Source organism: Ranitomeya imitator, chromosome 4 (assembly GCF_032444005.1).
Source record: "Ranitomeya imitator isolate aRanImi1 chromosome 4, aRanImi1.pri, whole genome shotgun sequence".
Lineage (NCBI taxonomy): Eukaryota > Metazoa > Chordata > Amphibia > Anura > Dendrobatidae > Ranitomeya > Ranitomeya imitator.
The window spans coordinates 690,148,616-690,169,244 of record NC_091285.1 but is presented as its reverse complement, the minus strand read 5'-3'; the positions used below and the strand labels follow the sequence as shown (position 1 = coordinate 690,169,244).

General features: G+C 45.3%; 1 protein-coding gene across 1 annotated transcript; it reads right to left on the bottom strand.

Annotated features, from left to right (window-relative positions):
• Window positions 1-1,823: 1,823 nt before the first annotated feature.
• LOC138674725 (olfactory receptor 6Q1-like) lies at window positions 1,824-6,186 on the bottom strand. Its single transcript, XM_069762543.1, has 3 exons — window positions 6,171-6,186; window positions 4,988-5,022; window positions 1,824-2,771 (listed from the first exon to the last, which is right to left on the bottom strand). The coding sequence occupies exons 1-3, from the start codon at window positions 6,184-6,186 to the stop codon at window positions 1,824-1,826; spliced, it is 999 nt and encodes a 332-aa protein (XP_069618644.1).
• Between the last annotated feature and the right edge of the window lie 14,443 nt (window positions 6,187-20,629).

Sequence of the window (20,629 nt, the reverse complement as noted above, 5' to 3'; positions counted from 1 at the left end):
CCGGTTGTCACAGTGGTATTGCCTGCTTCCCGGGGAGGGTGATGCCATGCCTGGAAGCAAGAAGGAATCCCCTTAGCAGGTAACACTGGCTATACAACACTTTCCTGACTCCAGGCCAGAAGGAGCAGCTCTAGACCCGGTTTCAGGGTAGCTTCCCTATAAGTTCTGGTCTGGAGGAGGAGTTACAGTCAGTCTGTGTGAGACAGTGAAGGGAGAGGAAGCACAGGAGGAGAGAGAAACTGGAGTGGAGCTGTGATTGGGCTTACTCCAGATTTGAGCGTAAGAAACCGGACAACGGGGTCCGAGGTTATGTGGGAACTGTATGCCCCACAGCAGAAACCGGAGGGCAGGAGATTGCAGGTCTCCTAGATACAACCAACCCCCGACGGCACAGAAACAGATTAGAGCCCGGAGTCACAACAAGAGAGGGACACCTGAAAAAAGGCTCGAGCTGCCTGCCATGCGAGAAACCGGAGGGCAGAAGATTGCAGGTCTCCTAGCCACAACTGACTTCTCAAGGCACAAAAGCAAATTAGAGCCCAGAGTCACCACGAGAAAGGGACACCTGTATAAAGGCTCGAGCTGCCTGCCATGCAGGTACTGTTCCACCAAAAGGACAGATTGAGAGAGGAAAGATAATGCACCAAGAACCTAGAATTCAGCGCAGAAAGGAAGGCTTCCAACCCCACCTGACTAGGGGGATTCTGAACCGCTTCAAGGCTGCCCGGATTTCGAGATCACCTGTAATCTGTGTACCTGAACTTCACCAGTAAAAGGTAAAGAGACTGCAAATCCTGTGTCCTCCAATTATTTCCTGCACTCCACCATCTATCATCCTTTACCAACTGCACCAGGAGCCCTGGGGACTAAGCTCTACCTGTGGGGAGCCATACCAACTCTGCTGCAATACCATCAGCCCCAGTGGACCCCTTTAAGCAGCGTCAGCCATCCCTGGCCGAGTACCACAGGTGGTGCCATGAACACTTATCCCATAAACTCTATTCCCCATTTTCATATTTTATTGGATGCCCAGGGCCACGGACCAGGTCATTGCTGCCGTGACACTTCTCCTTTAAGAAACCGGCCCAGTATCGAGTACCCCACGGTCCTAGCGGGTGCTCCACTGCCGTATACTGGGAACACCTCACAAGACCTGCTGTATACTGGGAACACCTTACAAGACCTGCCATATATCGAGAACACCCCACAACATCTGCCATATACCAGGAACACCCCACAAGACCCGCCATTTATCGAGAACACCCCACAAGTCCTGCTGTATACCAGAAACACCTCACAAGATCTGCTATATATCATAAACACCCAAAAAGACCCAATGTATACCAATCATATACTACAAGACTTGTCGTATACTAACAACACAAGTTGTTCTGTTTACAAGGAAAACCTCACAAGACCTGTCATCTTCCAGTGACACTCTATAATACCTGTTAAATACAAAGAATAACCTGCTTTATACAGGAAAGACATCACAATATCTGTTGTATACTGAGTATACCCCAGAAAAGATATTGTACATCTATAACACTATACAAGGTCTGCCATTTACCGGGGTCCAAGTCTACTAGAGATCACAACTTGGTTCTCATCAGAGTTGCTCACATCCTTACACTTGACCATTTTTTAAGAACAGATATGATCACCAGATAATCAGTGCTATCCCTTCGTCCATCAATGGTTTTAATGTAATGGCTAATTGGTGTATATGCACACAATGATAAAGTGGAGGGAACTTTTCATTCTGGAGGAGTCTTGAAGATGATGATGACACTTTGAATGATGGAAGGAGGAGATATTCTTCATTATTTCTTTTGCCACAACTTCAAGATTTTGATATTTTTCCAAATGGCGCCTCGGATGTCCTGGTTTCTCAAGCTGTACATTAAAGGGTTAAACAAGGGAGTCACCAGAGTGTAGAGAACTGACAAACCTTTGTTCAGATTTATAGAGTTATCTCTTGGTGGGAAGATATAAATGGATGACAATGTCCCGTAGTACATGCAGACAATGATCAAGTGGGAGCTGCAGGTGGAGAAGGCTTTATGTCTTCCGATGCTGGAGGAAATATTGAGGATGGCCCGAATGATAGAAATATAGGTGACTACAATAAATGTGAATGGAGTCAAGAGAACTGGGAAGGAGACCACAGCGGTGACCAGTTCTACAAAAGATGTACTGGAGCAGGACAGTCGTAGAAGTGGAGCAATATCACAAAAGAAGTGATCGATAACGCTACGGTTGCAGAATTCTAATTTGCTTAAGAAAATGTAAACTGGAACTGGAAAGGAAAATCCCAAAAACCAACAGAAGGTGACCATCTGCATCTGATGGCTAAAAGTCATAATGGTGGCGTAGTGTAATGGCCTGCAGATGGCTATATGTCGATCAAAGGACATGGCCGCTAGCAAAAAGCACTGAGCAATGCTTGGGACACTCATTAAATAGAACTGAGATAAACATCTGGATACTGGTAGACGTCCTTCTCCCACCAGTATCAACCACAGCATATTGGGCACAATGTTACTGGTGAACAGGATCTCCGACAAGGACAAGTGGCTGAGAAAGAAGTACATGGGCGAATGGAGGCTCTGGGTAGTTCCAACCAGGACCACAACACAGATGTTAGATATTAAAGCCATTATGTGGATGATCAGAAAGAAGATGAAGATTAAAATTCTGAGGTTGAAGAGGTTTCCAAAACCCAAGAGGAGAAATTCTGTGACCATTGATTGATTCTTCTCGGCCATTCCCTGGAAGTAAGAAGACAAAAAGTGATCAAAATGGAGAAATCCATTATGAGACCACAATATTATCTGTGGTCTTCTTGAGGACAGCAGGTTACATTGAGTTGATTTAAAGATGGCAATAGCAGCATATTCCTGGGGCCTTCATCACCGTCATAGTCTTGTAGACTAGCACCTAAACTTTTCTATCTATCCAATAACCTACAGTAAATATGGAAGACCTGCAGTACTCTCATCTCTCCGATAAATGAAAATTCCCTGAAGAATATTCGATGAGCGTTTCAAAATCAAAAGAGATGAATAAACATGAATGTGGATCAGTCTTTTGAAGTCTGGAAACCCCCATACACAATAAATTTGGCTAAAACCAGTTTGTGATGGAACAAGTCAATCATCTAGTGTCTATGTAATGAGCAGGACAGGGCTTGTTGACTTTTAAGTTAAGGTACCTTCACACATAACGATATTGTTAACGATATCGTTGCTTTTTGTGACGTAGCAACGATATCGTTAATAAAATCGTTCTGTGTGACAGCGACCAACGATCAGGCCCCTGCTGGGAGATCGTTGGTCGCTGAAGAAAGTCCAGAACTTTATTTCGTCGCTGGATCTCCCGTGGACATCGCTGGATCGGCGTGTGTGACACCGATCCAGCGATGTCTTCACTGGTAACCAGGGTAAACATCGGGTAACTAAGCGCAGGGCCGCGCTTAGTAACCCGATGTTTACCCTGGTTACCATCCTAAAAGTAAAAAAACAAACACTACATACTTACCTAACGTTGTCTGTCCTCCAGCGCTGTGCTCTGCACTCCTCCTGTACTGGCTGTGAGCGTCGGTCAGCCGGAAAGCAGAGCGGTGACGTCACCGCTCTGCTTTCCAGCCGCTGTGCTCACACAGACAGTACAGGAGGAGTGCAGAGCACAGCGCTGGAGGACAGACAGCATTAGGTAAGTATGTACTGTTTGTTTTTTTTACTTTTAGGATGGTAACCAGGGTAAACATCGGGTTACTAAGCGCGGCCCTGCGCTTAGTTACCCGATGTTTACCCTGGTTACCGGCATCGTTGGTCGCTGGAGAGCGGTCTGTGTGACAGCTCTCCAGCGACCAAACAGCGACGCTGCAGCGATCTGGATCGTTGTCGGTATCGCTGCAGCGTCGCTTAATGTGAAGGGGCCTTTAGGATCCTTTTGTTCTCCCAGGAGATAAGCCACCAGAGGTGTCTGACAGGGACCCTCTCTTTTCACACTGGTGTAATGGAATTCGGAGAGATAGCTGTGTAGTGTAAGCATAAAAATGGCTATTATGAGTCCATATTAAAATATACAGAATGCATTCGGACCATGACAAAGCAGCATTGCTGGTCAAACATTTACAGACAGACAATGTTCATAGGACCAAAATCTTCAGAACGGTTTCCATTGTCTGAAGGTTTTTATACCACAAATAGTTCTATGTTTGTTGTTTGTTATTGTAAAACATGGAGGTTTATTTAACCTCTGTCTGCTGTGAACTTATCCTAACCTAGGGAGCTTTTGAATTGTGTGGGCTTATTTTCCCATTGACTGATGTTTGCCTTGTACCTCTGTTTCATCTTATTCCAAAGGCTGGCCACTAGAAGGCAAAGGCTGAACCAGACGTACACATAGTGCAAATCACTATATAAGGCTGGAGAAACATGACTAAGAGAGAAGCAGAAGGTTGTGTATGTTTACTTATTCGTGTACAGTCTTGTGATGCCCATGCAGTGAATTTCTTGGTTGTTGCTTTTCTGATATTCCAGACAGATGATGTTTAAAAACTCCTTGGTGATGATGTGAGTATACAGTATGTAGTTAATCTTTATATGTATTCAATCTTTACATCTACTTAACCTTTGTATGTTAAAATATACAAAAGTGTACGCATTCATACTATTCCTTTAATTTAGTACTTTGAAATTAAATTGTGTTATATCACAAGTAGTAGCCTTCTTTAAAGCCTTATCGAACCTTAGTGTTAAAAACTTGGCAATACAAGCTGTCTGCCAAAGGAATGTTCAGCAGACCACCACCTATAGGGTGTGAGCACCTTAAGGTGGTCACTGAATTGGCTTCCCCATTGATTCCCATAGACTTGATTGGATAGGGTAAATGTGCATTTGGGGCCACCTCTCTCTAATGCAAGACTAAAATGGAGGCGATACCACCAATTATTTTTTTTTTACCAGGGACCTCCACCAACCTTAATGTTTCCTAGGATAAATCTGATGGGAAATCCTAAAGAATGGTGGTGTACAATTGAATCAGGCCCTTGTATGAAAAGTTACCTTTGCTCGTCAATTTCTAGTTTTCTATTACGGAACATTTTGTCCTCTTACAGACCATTCCACCAAGAATTGTGACTAGACACCAAGAAATATTCAATAAAAATGTATTTTATTATTGTTGCAACAAAGATAAATACTGTCCATAAGAGAGGACACAGTCCTATATAGAGAGATCACATCGAAAAGTAGGTAAATAAAACCATGGTATACACCCTGCCTCATGTGACAATTCCACACATAAGTTAATATCACATAGTAAATCTGAGTGGATAAATAAATAACATAACCACGTGTAGATATCACCATAAAATCAATACATAAATATATATATATATATACATATATATATATATATATATACATTAGGAGCAGAGAGAGTGTATTGCCAGATGTATGAACCTAGCGACTCCAACGTACGTTTCGCCAGGTGGCTTTCTCAAGGAGTATGCCACCTGGCGAAATGTACATTGCAGTCCCTGGGTTCATAAATCTGGCAATACTCTATGTGATCCCTTTGTATAGGACTGTGTCCCCTCTATATGTTTTCTACTTTGTCTATTATGGACACATTTTATCTTAGTTGAAATAATAATAAAATATATTTTTAATGAATATTTTTGGTGTCCGTTCACACTTCTTGGCAGACTTAATTATTTAGTGAATAGTCACATATGTAGACGTCATCTACATTTGATATCTACATGTTGGGGTTTATTTTTTTAATGACCTCTTGATGACCTTTGGTTCTAGATCCTTCTCTTCAGACCTAGAAACAGAATCTTGGATTAGCCAATAGGCCTCCATGTATCCCCCAAATATCTTCCAGTCTAAAGATCCAGTCTAAAGAGTATTCCCACCTAAGATAGAGTTTTCAAAGACCCTTACCTGCATTGGCGAGGTTCATTCTGCATTGGCGAGGTTCATTCTACTTTGGCCAGGTGTATTCTCCAGGGTAGCAGGCAGGACAGATTTTATGGGACCCAGCAGCTAAAGGGGGCTGAATACACTCAACAGGTGCTGTTAGTGATGATTGTGGAAGATGAAAGGGGTTGTGGACAACTGATAATATCGAAATATTCATGTCCTGGACCAACTTACTTCTGAAGGTGACCATGGTGGCCTCATTAGCAGACACTATGATTACTTGCACATCTGATATTTGCACTAGACAAGTCTGGGCAGATAGGCATGGAAGACGTGTGTCCTTGTGAGTTCGAAGACAGGGTAGATAAACTCTGTCACCCAAGACCAGATAGAAACCCAGAGCTGACTCTGGTGGCTGATCATGTCTAGTCTAGTATAGAGGTAAGTATATAAGGTGACAGATCTTACCTGACATGATGTATAAGACTCGACGTCTCGTTTCCATACAATTACTTAGAATAAACAATTTATATAATGACAAGAGACCCTGGGGGGAGAGGCCTAATTATTGTCAGTAGACTCATTAGAGCTTATTTTTCTCAGTGATAAGACTGTATTATTATAGATGAATGTTACTTTATCATGAGCTATAAAAAAATCAGATGCACCACGGGGACACAAACTGGCCCAAAATATGGTGCCAAAATCAATCAGGAATATTATATATGCATGGCTACTATCTATTGAGTCAGTGCATGGAGGGATGTTCGGCTGTGGGGTACTTGGGGCTTTCCTTAATATGTTTACTACTGTACATACCTAACTAAATGTCCTAAACGTTATTAATGGGATTTCTAGATTGTAGACCATGGTGGTGATCATACTGTAATGAAATCCATGATCTTAAGGTGAATTAGTTAATTGACTCACTGTAGAGTTGAAGCTACAGATTAGCGCCATGGTATATCTGCTCCATATCTGCCACTCGACTCTCATCTGATGAGATTCACATCGTGTCCTGGTTCAAGAATTATTTCTTGTTAATAATCAATTAGATTGGTGGAAGGTGACCCTAGCACCTTCTGAATATTGGATGTGTTTCTTTAATGGAAATACAGTGGGGCAAAAAAAGTATTTAGTCAGTCAGCAATAGTGCAAGTTCCACCACTTAAAAAGATGAGAGGCGTCTGTAATTTACATCATAGGTAGACCTCAACTATGGGAGACAAACTGAGAAAAAAAAAAATCCAGAAAATCACATTGTCTGTTTTTTTAACATTTTATTTGCATATTATGGTGGAAAATAAGTATTTGGTCAGAAACAAAATTTCATCTCAATACTTTGTAATATATCCTTTGTTGGCAATGACAGAGGTCAAACGTTTTCTGTAAGTCTTCACAAGGTTGCCACACACTGTTGTTGGTATGTTGGCCCATTCCTCCATGCAGATCTCCTCTAGAGCAGTGATGTTTTTGGCTTTTCACTTGGCAACACGGACTTTCCACTCCCTCCAAAGGTTTTCTATAGGGTTGAGATCTGGAGACTGGCTAGGCCACTCCAGGACCTTGAAATGCTTCTTACGAAGCCACTCCTTCGTTGCCCTGGCGGTGTGCTTTGGATCATTGTCATGTTGAAAGACCCAGCCACGTTTCATCTTCAATGACCTTGCTGATGGAAGGAGGTTTGCACTCAAAATCTCACGATACATGGCCCCATTCATTCTTTCATGTACCCGGATCAGTCGTCCTGGACCCCTTTGCAGAGAAACAGCCCCAAAGCATGATGTTTCCACCACCATGCTTTACAGTAGGTATGGTGTTTCATGGATGCAACTCAGTATTCTTTTTCCTCCAAACACGACAAGTTGTGTTTCTACCAAACAGTTCCAGTTTGGTTTCATCAGACCATAGGACATTCTCCCAAAACTCCTCTGGATCATCCAAATGCTCTCTAGCAAACTTCAGACGGGCCCGGACATGTACTGGCTTAAGCAGTGGGACACGTCTGGCACTGCAGGATCTGAGTCCATGGTGGCGTAGTGTGTTACTTATGGTAGGCCTTGTTACATTGGTCCCAGCTCTCTGCAGTTCATTCACTAGGTCCCCCCGCGTGGTTCTGGGATTTTTGCTCACCGTTCTTGTGATCATTCTGACCCCACGGGGTGGGATTTTGCGTGGAGCCCCAGATCGAGGGAGATTATCAGTGGTCTTGTATGTCTTCCATTTTCGAATTATTGCTCCCACTGTTGATTTCTTCACTCCAAGCTGGTTGGCTATTGCAGATTCAGTCTTCCCAGCCTGGTGCAGGGCTACAATTTTGTTTCTGGTGTCCTTTGACAGCTCTTTGGTCTTCACCATAGTGGAGTTTGGAGTCAGACTGTTTGAGGGTGTGCACAGGTGTCTTTTTATACTGAAAACAAGTTTTAACAGGTGCCATTACTACAGGTAATGAGTGGAGGAAAGAGGAGACTCTTAAAGAAGAAGTTACAGGTCTGTGAGAGCCAGAAATCTTGATTGTTTGTTTATGACCAAATACTTATTTTCCACCATAAAATGCAAATAAAATGTTAAAAAAACAGACAATGTGATTTTCTGGATTTTTTTTTCTCAGTTTGTCTCCCATAGTTAAGGTCTACCTATGATGTAAATTACAGACGCCTCTCATCTTTTTAAGTGGTGGAACTTGCACTATTGCTGACTGACTAAATACTTTTTTGCCCCACTGTATATTAATGTGCATAATACTTTTGGGTTTGAAGGTGTCATTTATACTGTTTAAACACACACCCCCAGAAGGAGATGGAGGCAAAACGCACGTCGGGGTGAGGGGACACCTGGGTGATCACGTAACCCTGGATACCATTTAAATGGTGAAATTTCACATAACACTTTTATTATATGTATTTCTTGTTTATTGCCTGGGCGGCTTTAAAGTTCAGAAGGATTATTATTCCCACCATGGGACTTTTCATTGGGTCCATCTGATAACCTTTACATAGTAACATAGTAACATAGTTAGTAAGGCCGAAAAAAGACATTTGTCCATCCAGTTCAGCCTATATTCCATCATAATAAATCCCCAGATCTACGTCCTTCTACAGAACCTAATTGTATGATACAATATTGTTCTGCTCCAGGAAGACATCCAGGCCTCTCTTGAACCCCTCGACTGAGTTCGCCATCACCACCTCCTCAGGCAAGCAATTCCAGATTCTCACTGCCCTAACAGTAAAGAATCCTCTTCTATGTTGGTGGAAAAACCTTCTCTCCTCCAGACGCAAAGAATGCCCCCTTGTGCCCGTCACCTTCCTTGGTATAAACAGATCCTCAGCGAGATATTTGTATTGTCCCCTTATATACTTATACATGGTTATTAGATCGCCCCTCAGTCGTCTTTTTTCTAGACTAAATAATCCTAATTTCGCTAATCTATCTGGGTATTGTAGTTCTCCCTTCCCCTTTATTAATTTTGTTGCCCTCCTTTGTACTCTCTCTAGTTCCATTATATCCTTCCTGAGCACCGGTGCCCAAAACTGGACACAGTACTCCATGTGCGGTCTAACTAGGGATTTGTACAGAGGCAGTATAATGCTCTCATCATGTGTATCCAGACCTCTTTTAATGCACCCCATGATCCTGTTTGCCTTGGCAGCTGCTGCCTGGCACTGGCTGCTCCAGGTAAGTTTATCATTAACTAGGATCCCCAAGTCCTTCTCCCTGTCAGATTTACCCAGTGGTTTCCCATTCAGTGTGTAATGGTGACATTGATTCCTTCTTCCCATGTGTATAACCTTACATTTATCATTGTTAAACCTCATCTGCCACCTTTCAGCCCAAGTTTCCAACTTATCCAGATCCATCTGTAGCAGAATACTATCTTCTCTTGTATTAACTGCTTTACATAGTTTTGTATCATCTGCAAATATCGATATTTTACTGTGTAAACCTTCTACCAGATCATTAATGAATATGATGAAGAGAACAGGTCCCAATACTGACCCCTGCGGTACCCCACTGGTCACAGCGACCCAGTTAGAGACTATACCATTTATAACCACCCTCTGCTTTCTATCACTAAGCCAGTTACTAACCCATTTACACACATTTTCCCCCAGGCCAAGCATTCTCATTTTGTGTACCAACCTCTTGTGCGGCACGGTATCAAACGCTTTGGAAAAATCGAGATATACCACGTCCAATGACTCACCGTGGTCCAGCCTATAGCTTACCTCTTCATAAAAACTGATTAGATTGGTTTGACAGGAGCGATTTCTCATAAACCCATGCTGATATGGAGTTAAACAGTTATTCTCATTGAGATAATCCAGAATAACATCCCTCAGAAACCCTTCAAATATTTTACCAACAATAGAGGTTAGACTTACTGGCCTATAATTTCCAGGTTCACTTTTAGAGCCCTTTTTGAATATTGGCACCACATTTGCTATGCGCCAATCCTGCGGAACAGACCCTGTCGCTATAGAGTCCCTAAAAATAAGAAATAATGGTTTATCTATTACATTACTTAGTTCTCTTAGTACTCGTGGGTGTATGCCATCCGGACCCGGAGATTTATCTATTTTAATCTTATTTAGCCGGTTTCGCACCTCTTCTTGGGTTAGATTGGTGACCCTTAATATAGGGTTTTCATTGTTTCTTGGGATTTCACCTAGCATTTCATTTTCCACCGTGAATACCGTGGAGAAGAAGGTGTTTAATATGTTAGCTTTTTCCTCGTCATCTACAACCATTCTTTCCTCACTATTTTTTAAGGGGCCTACATTTTCAGTTTTTATTCTTTTACTATTGATATAGTTGAAGAACAGTTTGGGATTAGTTTTACTCTCCTTAGCAATGTGATTCTCTGTTTCCTTTTTGGCAGCTTTAATTAGTTTTTTAGATAAAGTATTTTTCTCCCTATAGTTTTTTAGAGCTTCAATGGTGCCATCCTGCTTTAGTAGTGCAAATGCTTTCTTTTTACTGTTAATTGCCTGTCTTACTACTTTGTTTAGCCACATTGGGTTTTTCCTATTTCTAGTCCTTTTATTCCCACAAGGTATAAACCGCTTACACTGCCTATTTAGGATGTTCTTAAACATTTCCCATTTATTATCTGTATTCTTATTTCTGAGGATATTGTCCCAGTCTACCAGATTAAGGGCATCTCTAAGCTGGTCAAACTTTGCCTTCCTAAAGTTCAGTGTTTTTGTGACTCCCTGACAAGTCCCCCTAGTGAAAGACAAGTGAAACTGCACAATATTGTGGTCGCTATTTCCTAAATGCCCAACCACCTGCAGATTTGTTATTCTGTCAGGTCTATTAGATAGTATTAGGTCTAAAAGTGCTGCTCCTCTGGTTGGATTCTGCACCAATTGTGAAAGATAATTTTTCTTGGTTATTAGCAGAAACCTGTTGCCTTTATGGCAACCTTTGGTTTATTCTATCTTATAAACATATTCAATCCATGCATATCCTCTTGGTCCTGGCCCCTAATATGCTTGTGTGGAGCACCTTGAATAATTTTTTCTTTATTATTAACAGGCTTTTTTCATACGAGTAATATAATATTTCTTTGTGCCTCTTCCTTGGGAGTCATTTATACCAGCTTGTCTATTTTATCCTTACTTTACATTTTCTCACCCTATATGACATTTTATGCTTATTTTATTTTTGGATTTTAATCACTTGTAATTCAATTAAAAAAAAACTTTTTACCATGGATCTCTTCTCCTCTCGATCCTTGTTTTGGGTTACAGTTTTTGCCATTGGTCACTTATACTGTGCATATTGTAATATCTGTCCCTCCTTGACGTGGCAGAAGGAACTTGTGAGCCCTGATGAAGGTAGAGAGCTATGTTGGTGATAGCAAATACCACCAGGAGGGTCACCCATGCCATACAGGTCTCAACTAAAGAACCCAACCATGCCATCCAGGGCAGACTGGGCTTGTTAGTATTGGCAGCCCAAGAGAAGGCAAACTCTGACTTCAAACCTTGGCAGCTGAAGCCCATATAGCCTTGGTAGGCAATCCATCTAGGAGAAGGACACTCCAATGTAACACCTACGACCCGTCACCTTGCTATGCAATAACAGATGAACTCCAGGTGTAAAATGTGGGCCAAAATTTTGCAAGATATTGGTAATTTTATGTTTACCTGGCAATGATAGCGTCAAGCAACAGGAGTCGGGACGAGCAAGCAGCCCACTGAAAGGACAACACTACTTGCTCCAAATGGAGAGAAGTCTAGAAAAGGTGGCCTAACCAAAGCTCGTTTCCACTACCCATCCCCAGTTGGCTATCCATGGTCAATGGGCATTTTCCTTAGTGGTAAAACAACAAAGACAAGACGGCTGTCACCAGCCTCACAAGTTGCATTTTGATTAAATCTGGGATGTTGGAACATTAGGACCATGCTCTACACAGCAAACGATGCCCAAAACTAGGCTCTGCTCTTGTCACCCATTGACATTCAAGGGTGGATGTTAACATTGCTGCTCTCAGTGAAGTCTGGCTACCAGAGGAAGGTAGCCATCAAGAACTTGGCATAGGTGTAATGCCCGGGGACACGCTGGCCGGGTTGCTTCCATGCCACCAAACAGTAAAGAAAAAGAGACTTGGCTGGGTGTGTGTGTTGTCACCTCTTGTAGACATCACTGCAGACCACGTACTGCGGCTTGGTAAGGCAGACCAGGACCCAATGAAGTAAAGATGAATGAGAGAGGCAAGAGTCTGAAATAAACTTTTCTTTATTACAAGAACAGGTAAAACATATGTACATCCAGTAGCAGGCATGAAACATAAATAATATATTATCTGCCTATATCAGAGGTATAGACTGGACAGTTACACGTGGTGGCACATTTCTGACAGTGCTGATTACACTGAAAAAGCAGGTTACTATGAGGGCCTCCATCTTCTTTTCTTGGAGGGCTGCATGGGTTGGAGTGGGTCGCTACGGCCCCTCACAACTATTCTCAATCTCAAATTCATATAGGCCACGCGCCCCTTGGTGTGCTACTGCATCTTCCTACCTGTTTACACTTGCTGCAACTCATCAGGAAACAATGTGTCTCAGCCTGGCCAGTCTTCACTTTGACCCTCAGGTTTGGCTACACTTGAACATCTTATCTAGTTTAGATAACGCCTGCTGTAGGCCCTACTTGCCTGCTGTGATGGACTACTTCTGCCACTTGATATTTTGCTACTCCAGAACTTGCTACCTGGGTAAAGTCTTCTCTCTTCTCCACACACAACACCCTTAATCAATGCTCGTCTTCCAACAATGGTTCTTTCTCCCTTTAGTACTCTCTAACAACAACTAACTGACAAAGAGGAACTACGTCCCTATACGCACTTAAATTCTCCCAACATGGGCTGACCTAACAATTAAATCCATCTTCAGGGTAACTAAGGCCTGCTGGCCACAGAATAAATAAAGCAATGTATGATATTACTAAAAGATCGGGGGTGTCAACGGCTCTTCCACTCCTTTACACAGGCTGCACCCTATATTGGTCAGACAAGCTGAAACCTGAGAGATGCCTTCATGGGGTTAGTTTTATAGTTAAGAACTCCATCACTCCTAACGTATATTGTGGTGCATTAGTAGTGGACGTGGGTAGAGTAGAATAATTGGAATTATAGACTGTAGATATGGAGCAGAGACAAGGAACTGGCATTTGAAAAGTTTCTGGAAGAAAACTGGAAGGTTTTGTGCAGTTCAGAATGCCTGGAGGCCCCCCCTGGAGTTACAGAATGGTTATCTTGCACAATATGTAGGGAATTGTGAGAAGTGCTAGTCTGGCTGAAGAAAATTATCGAAAGAACACTAAGGTGTCATGATAATGTGAATATGCCATGTTTGAGTATCTACCTAACTTTACAAGACACACGCTGCGGGCTATTCCAACCCCCCCTCTTCTCTCTCTCTGACTGCTGTTTGTATGTGTGTAATTCAAAACCCTCACTAGAGTTTATGGCTGTTGCTGCAGATACCAGTCATTGTGAAAACAACTCATGATCTTGTCTTCTTTATATCTTTTTAATATTTTGTAAACACTGCCTACCTTTTTTTTGGAGTAAAATATATAATTTGCTAGCTTGCTGTATAAACGAACTGTGAGTCCTCTGAGGTGAATTAAGCTACTGATTTGGATTGGCTCCTGACTCGTTAATCGGAGCTGGTGGCAGCATACTTAATTAAGTGCGTTTGGGAGGCTTTGTAGCGATGGCCGCATTGATAATTATTGTTCCCGCCAGAGTGGGCGTAGTTACATCGCCCTCGCTGTAGCGTGCCCAGTACATAGCAGGCAGCCTTTCTGGCGACTAATTACCCTAGGTGCGGTACCCCGACTGACCTGTGGGTAAAGGGGCCCAGAGAGCTGCAAGTTCCAAACTGGAACTGGGAGGTGGGATATAGATAAATCCCCTTCAGAAGGAAGCAGGGGTAACCAAACAACCCCGGTTCGTGACAAATTGGTGTGAGTGGTGGGGATGATAAAGGTATCTTTCCCATGAAGCGTGACATACTGTTGGCAGCACGGTGTGAACCATGACATATTGGTGGCATAGCAGTGGGATAATAGAGCATTAGTGATCTGGTTCGAGCAATCATTCCTCTCACTAAAAACTTGCATAGTTCTGGAGAGGACTCTGCGCAAATAAGTTTGGAGAGCAAGCTCAGTGTTTACTAGTCCTGAGACGATACCGTGTGTACAGATTATCCCCTCCCTTTCTCTTTGTTTTTCTTTCCTATCTTTTATTTGGCAATGATGGCCGCAAAGAGAAGAAGGCTGGTATAAGCAGCATAACAAGGACACTCTTATTGTCCTCTGCGGGTTGATGCAGATTAATGCCAAGGGCAAAAACAAAAGCCAACTGGTCGCGGCTCTGGTGCAACAAGAAATGGCTCAGAGCCCAGCGGTTGCAGAAGCCGGCCGAAGCGAAAATGGTGAGGCAGAGGTCCAACTACTGAATGCCAGCCCTACCAGCAACCAGGGTGGATTGGACCCCCGCCTGCAGCTGGCTCTGCAACAATGCTCCGCAGATGACACAGAGAGACATTTGCAGCTTATCCTGCAATTCCAAGAGGCAGAGAGAGCTGAGAGACAAAGCTCTGGAGTCTTTGCTGCTTTCCCTCCAGAACAAGATGACGACTATAACGCCATCAAGCAGGTCATGATAATCAAGTACCAGCTTACACCTGAGGTTTACCGTAGAAAGTTCTGGAACCTCCAACGTGGCCCACATGACAGTTACAGCAATGTGGCGCATGGACTCGGGACCCACTTTGACCCGTGGACCCAAGGACTGCCAGTGACCACCTTTGCACAGCTGCGGGACCTGATGATCAAAGACCAGTTCTTACATCTTTGCCCAGCTGAGGTGTGACAGTTCGTGATGGACAGAGTGCCCAAGGACGTGACTAAAGCAGCGCAGATTGCTGATGCCTATGAGGCCGTAAACCGTAAATCAGAAGTCTGGAAGCTAGTCACCGCCAGCTGGAAAGGGGGTAAGCCTGCAACTAACGCCAGTACCCCTGCCAGCCAACTCACCAGAGGCCCTGTCCCCATTGCCAACAGCATCAGACCTACCACCAACCCTCGCCAGTATTTTTCCTGCAAGCGGACTGGTCATATCAGTACCCACTGTCCAGAGAAGCAGAGGAATCCCCACCCAAGGCCCCAGGCCTAATGCAGCAGTTCTTTAGGTGGGTAGGGCGGTTGGGAGGTTGTGTGACAACATGCGGCACGTCACCGTGGGGGGCAATGTTTTTACAGGCCTCAAGGACATTGGGGCTAAATGAACCCTCATCCAACCCAAACTGGTGGCCCCTGAGGAGATAATTCCGGGGAAAACCCTGACTGTCACCGGGATTGGGGGCATCTGCTGTCCCCTGCCAATGGCCCGGGTGCATATAGATTGGGGTCCTGGGAGCGCGGTGAAGGAAGTGGGGCTGTCCGATAACTTGCCCACTGATGTTTTATTGGGGACTAATTTGGGGAGAATGGTTGCATACCATGTCCCTGACTCCTCTCCCCAACCGAATGCTGATGATAGCGATGGGAAATTGCATGTGTTACCTGACAATGCTTTACCGATTAATGACGTACTTGATAATGATTTTTCAGAAAATGCCGAGAGTAATATTGAATTATTGATGATGTGGATGATAAAAATATGCATGTTTTACCTGATAACCATTTGTTTCCTAGGAATGATGTGTTCACAGGTGCAGGATTGCTCAGTCACGTCGCTCTGCGGGGTGGGATAGCTGAGGAACCCCTAACAGGAGCAAGTGATGGTGCTCAGCGAAATGGGGAGATGCATGGGAATTGTGAGGAAGGTGATGCCGTGTAACGGATCAGTGCCACAGAGGAAGGTAACTTAACTATAAGTAGCACTGCTCCTGGAATGTTGGGGGTGGATGGGGAGTTAGTACCCATAGCAGCGCCGGCTGATGGGTCTGTGGAAATCCCTGGGGAGACAGCCTACGTAGCTGCTGTCACCCGCAGTTAGAGTGCCCGGAACGCAGATAACGTTCTGCCTTCTGGATCCTCCTCAGTCCAAAGATGGACCCAGAGCAGGTCACAGAGGGTTCCCGTGGTGAAGGGACCCTGACGTTGCTTCTGGCTGCCCCTAGCCAGGAGTTCCAGGCCGCTCTGCACTCAGATGCGAGCCTGGAGAATTTCAGACACCTCGCCAAGATGCCCACCTCCGTGACTGATCAGGAGAGGGTGTTCTGGGAACGAGGGAGGTTGTACTGGGAGACAATACCCGGAAAATCACAGAAGGAATGGTTGAGGGTAAGACAGCTGATCGTCCCGCACCAATTCAGGAGTGAGTTGTTGCAGACTGCCCATGAGATCTCACTCGCTGGACACTTGGTGATCAGCAAAACGAAGGCCCGGCTGTCTCAACAATTCTATTGGCCCAAGATGGGGACAGATGTGACTAACTACTGCCGCTTCTGTATTACCTGTCAAAGAGTGGGGAAGGCGGGGCCTGCTCTTAAGCCTCCTCTGATCACTTTGCCAGTGATAAAGGAGCCTTTCCAGAGGATTGCTGTGGACATTGTGGGCCCACTGGCCATCCCCAGCAGCTCTGGAAGGCAATACATACTCAATGTGGTAGACTACGCTACCCAGTACCCAGAGGTAGTGGCTCTGTCCTCAACTAGGGCAGATAACGTAGCGGATGCACTGTTGGCCATCTTTTCGCGGGTAGGATTTCCCAGGAAGATGCTTACCGATCAAGGGACCCAAATCATGTCTCGCCTAATGGAGGCTCTCTGTAAGAAAATGCAGGTGAAGCGTCTGGTATCGAGTGCGTATCACTCGTAGACCAATGGCTTGCGTGAGCGCTTCAATGGTACCTTCAAACAGATTCTACGCATGCTGGTTGAGACCCAAGGACGCAACTGGGAGCGGTACCTCCCACACCTGCTATTCACTTACTGAGAGGTCCCGCAGGCCTCGACAGGGTTCTCCCCCTTCGAGCTACTGTACGGCAGGTGAGTCCGGGGACCCCTTGGATTGGTAAGGGAATCCTGGGAAGTGTCCACAGTGGAGTATGTCATGTGCTTCCGTGACAAAATGCAGACCTTGACGCAGTTGGTGCATGACAACATTGATGCAGGGTCAGGCTGATCAGAAGCACTGGTATGACCAGAACGTCCGGGAGCGGACCTGCCAGGTGGGTCAAAAGGTGTGGGTGCTGGTCCCCGCACCAAAGGATAAGTTTCAAGCAGCCTTTGAAGACCCATACATCGTCCACCAACAGCTCAACCTGGTCACCTGTGGTCCCGTTTGACCATGCTCGGGGTAGGCAAAAGGCCTTTCACGTCAACATGATGAAGGCTCATCATGAATGTGAACCTTACGTCCTACCGATCTGCAGCCTGCCCGAAGACATAGAGGACATGCTGGCTCAAGCCAAAGCCGGCTGGTCCGTTGAGGACATGGAGGTAAGCGCCTTGTTGACCGAACCCCAGCGGTCGCAGTTGTGGACCACGCTGGAACCCTTCCTGGTCGTGTTCTCCAACCGACCTGGAAGGACTATGTGAGCGGTCCACGAGGTGGACACCAGGAATCATGCACCACTATGGCAAACACTCTATCGGATCTCCGATGAGGTGCAGCAGGATATGCGCCAGGAGATCGATGAGATGTTACAGCTGGGGGTGCATCAGTGGTCAAAGAGCACGTGGGCCTCACCTGTAGTTCTCATGCCAAAGAAGGACCACCCGGTTCTGCGTGGACTACAGGGGGCTCAATGCCATCACAGCCTCTGACGCTCACCCAATGTCACGTATCAAGGAGCTGCTTGAGCGGTTAGCTGGCGCAGAATACCTAACCATAATGGATCTGAGTCGAGGATACTGGCAGATTCCCCTGAGCCCCAAAGCACAGAAGTTTGCCTTTCTCACACCCTTCGGACTGTACGAGTCCACAGTCATGTCCTTCTGCATGAAGAATGCCCCTTCCACTTTCCAGCAGATGGTCAACCACCTGCTTCAGGGACTGGAGAAGTATGCGGTGGCGTACTTGGATGACATTGCCATCTTCAGTTCCTCCTGGGATGAACACCTGCAGCATCTCCAGGAGGTGACTAAAGTAGCCTGGCAAAACCCTTGACGGACCTCACCAGGAAGAAGCTACCCCACATAGTCGACTAGACCAACGGCTGTGAGGGGGCCTTCCAAGCGTTGAAAACAGCACTATGCAATGCCCCTGTGTTGAAAGCAGTCGACAGCAGTCAACCGTTCTTGGTGCAGACCGACATCAGCGAGTTTGGCCTCAGTGCTGTGCTCAGCCAGGTCGACTCAGGGAACCATGAGCACCCAGTGTTGTACCTGAGCCGGAAGCTTCTGTTGAGGGAAGTGATTTATTCCACCATCAAGAAGGAGTGCCTGGCCATAGTCTGGACCCTGCAATGGTTGCAGCCCTACCTGTATGGGCGCACCGTCACTGTGATGACGGACCATAACCATCTGCGCTGGCTACACGCCATGTGTGGAATCAAGGGAAGGTTGCTACGTAGGAGGAGCCTTGCCCTCCAGCAGTATGACTTTACCATTGGGTACAAAACGGGCAAGGAGCATGGCAATGCAGATAGGTTGTCCCACCAGGGTGAGCCTGCTGAGATGCACATGGAGGAGTACTGAGAGGTTCTGCCTCCGTAGCGGGACATAACCCGTATGACTGGTGACTTGAGTCTGTTTATAGGGACTCTAGCACGCCCCAGGCTCTAAAGGTGTCACCTTGTCTCCTGGGTATTAAGGCAGACAGGTAATGTGAAGTTCAACTGTCCTGCCGGTCTCCTTACAACCTCGGTGTTCCGGCTACCGGTTTCTGCGCCTCAGAAGGAGGCAGCCTGCTCGAGGCTGATCTCCCCCTGGTATCCTCTCCTGTGCTTTGCTCTCCTGCATGCTCTCTGCAATCAATTCGGCTTTCTGTATATCTCTTTCCGGGAACTGCTGCACTGCGGCTACGCAGCTCCGTAAACCCTCTTCTGCCTCAGACTGATCCAGTCTGTTTCCTGGCAAGGACTGACTGACTTTCCCTCCTAAAACTACCTTATATATGGGGAGTCACCTAGTAAATAGGATCAAAAGCTCCCCCTGGTGGCCTGGAGTGTGAATGTGTTACATGCTTGTGTTTACCTGGTTAGTTATCCCTTCTTGCCTTCAAGCGTAACATCACTCTCCCCATGAGGAAAGCAATGCTATTGTGACGACCAGGACCCTGGGGCACCACAATTATAAGGGTTGGGATCACTGTGATAGGGAGTGCAAAAAATTAAGGAGGAATGCAAAGACAGACAACAGCAAAGAAATCCAACCCAAAATCAAGGATCAGGCTCTCTAGGTGACCATACACCTCAGATTTATGTCTGCTGACAACTAACTTACCCACCTAACTTACATGTGAACCTTCCGCTGAGAATCTATGTGTTTTAAATGGGAGGAGGGGAGAAAACCACTGCCAGACTCCTCTTTATTTCTCTGTCCCCTCCTGACACTCATCTGTCCCATTCAGGCTCCTTCTTACACAAGAAATATCTGTTCTCCTGAGAGCCCGCTGTCTCCTCCAGATGTCGCTATTCTCTTTCAGACATGTCCATCTCTTCCAGACCCAACTGTACCCTCCAGACTCCTCTATAAACTCTAGACCCCGCTATCCCCTCAATACTACTTTGTCCTCCTACAGACTCAGACTCCTCTATCCCCTGGTAGACCAGATCCATCTGTCCCCAGGAGACTCCTCTTTCCCCTTTATACTTTTCTGTCCACTCCAGACACCCCTACCTCTTCCTGACCACTCATATACACCCTGTCCAGATACCTCTGCTCCCTCCACACCCCTCTGGACATCTCTTTCCAACTCTAGCACTCTTGACTCCTGTTTGCCCTCAAGGCTATTATTTACTCTCAAGACACCTCTGTCTCCTCCATGATGTACATTCATAACTCCTCTTATCCTACTCCAAACATATTTCTCTTCTGAACTCCTTAGCCACCACTCTGTCCTTTCTTAAAACCCTCGATCATCTACAATATCTACTGTACTGTACATTTTTGCCCCCACTCCCAATTCATCTGTCCTCTTTTCAGAGTCCCCTGTCATCTACAGATTTCTCTGTCCCTTTCACCCCCTTTAGTTCTATTCAACATCGTTGTCCCCTCTAGACA

Bases quoted from the DNA above. Each gene is read 5' to 3' on its own strand.
- LOC138674725 (XM_069762543.1), bottom strand. The intron at 2,772-4,987 runs GTTGGTGGAGGT...TCTTACTTCCAG, and splicing joins TTATCCTAGGAAACATTAAG to GGAATGGCCGAGAAGAATCA.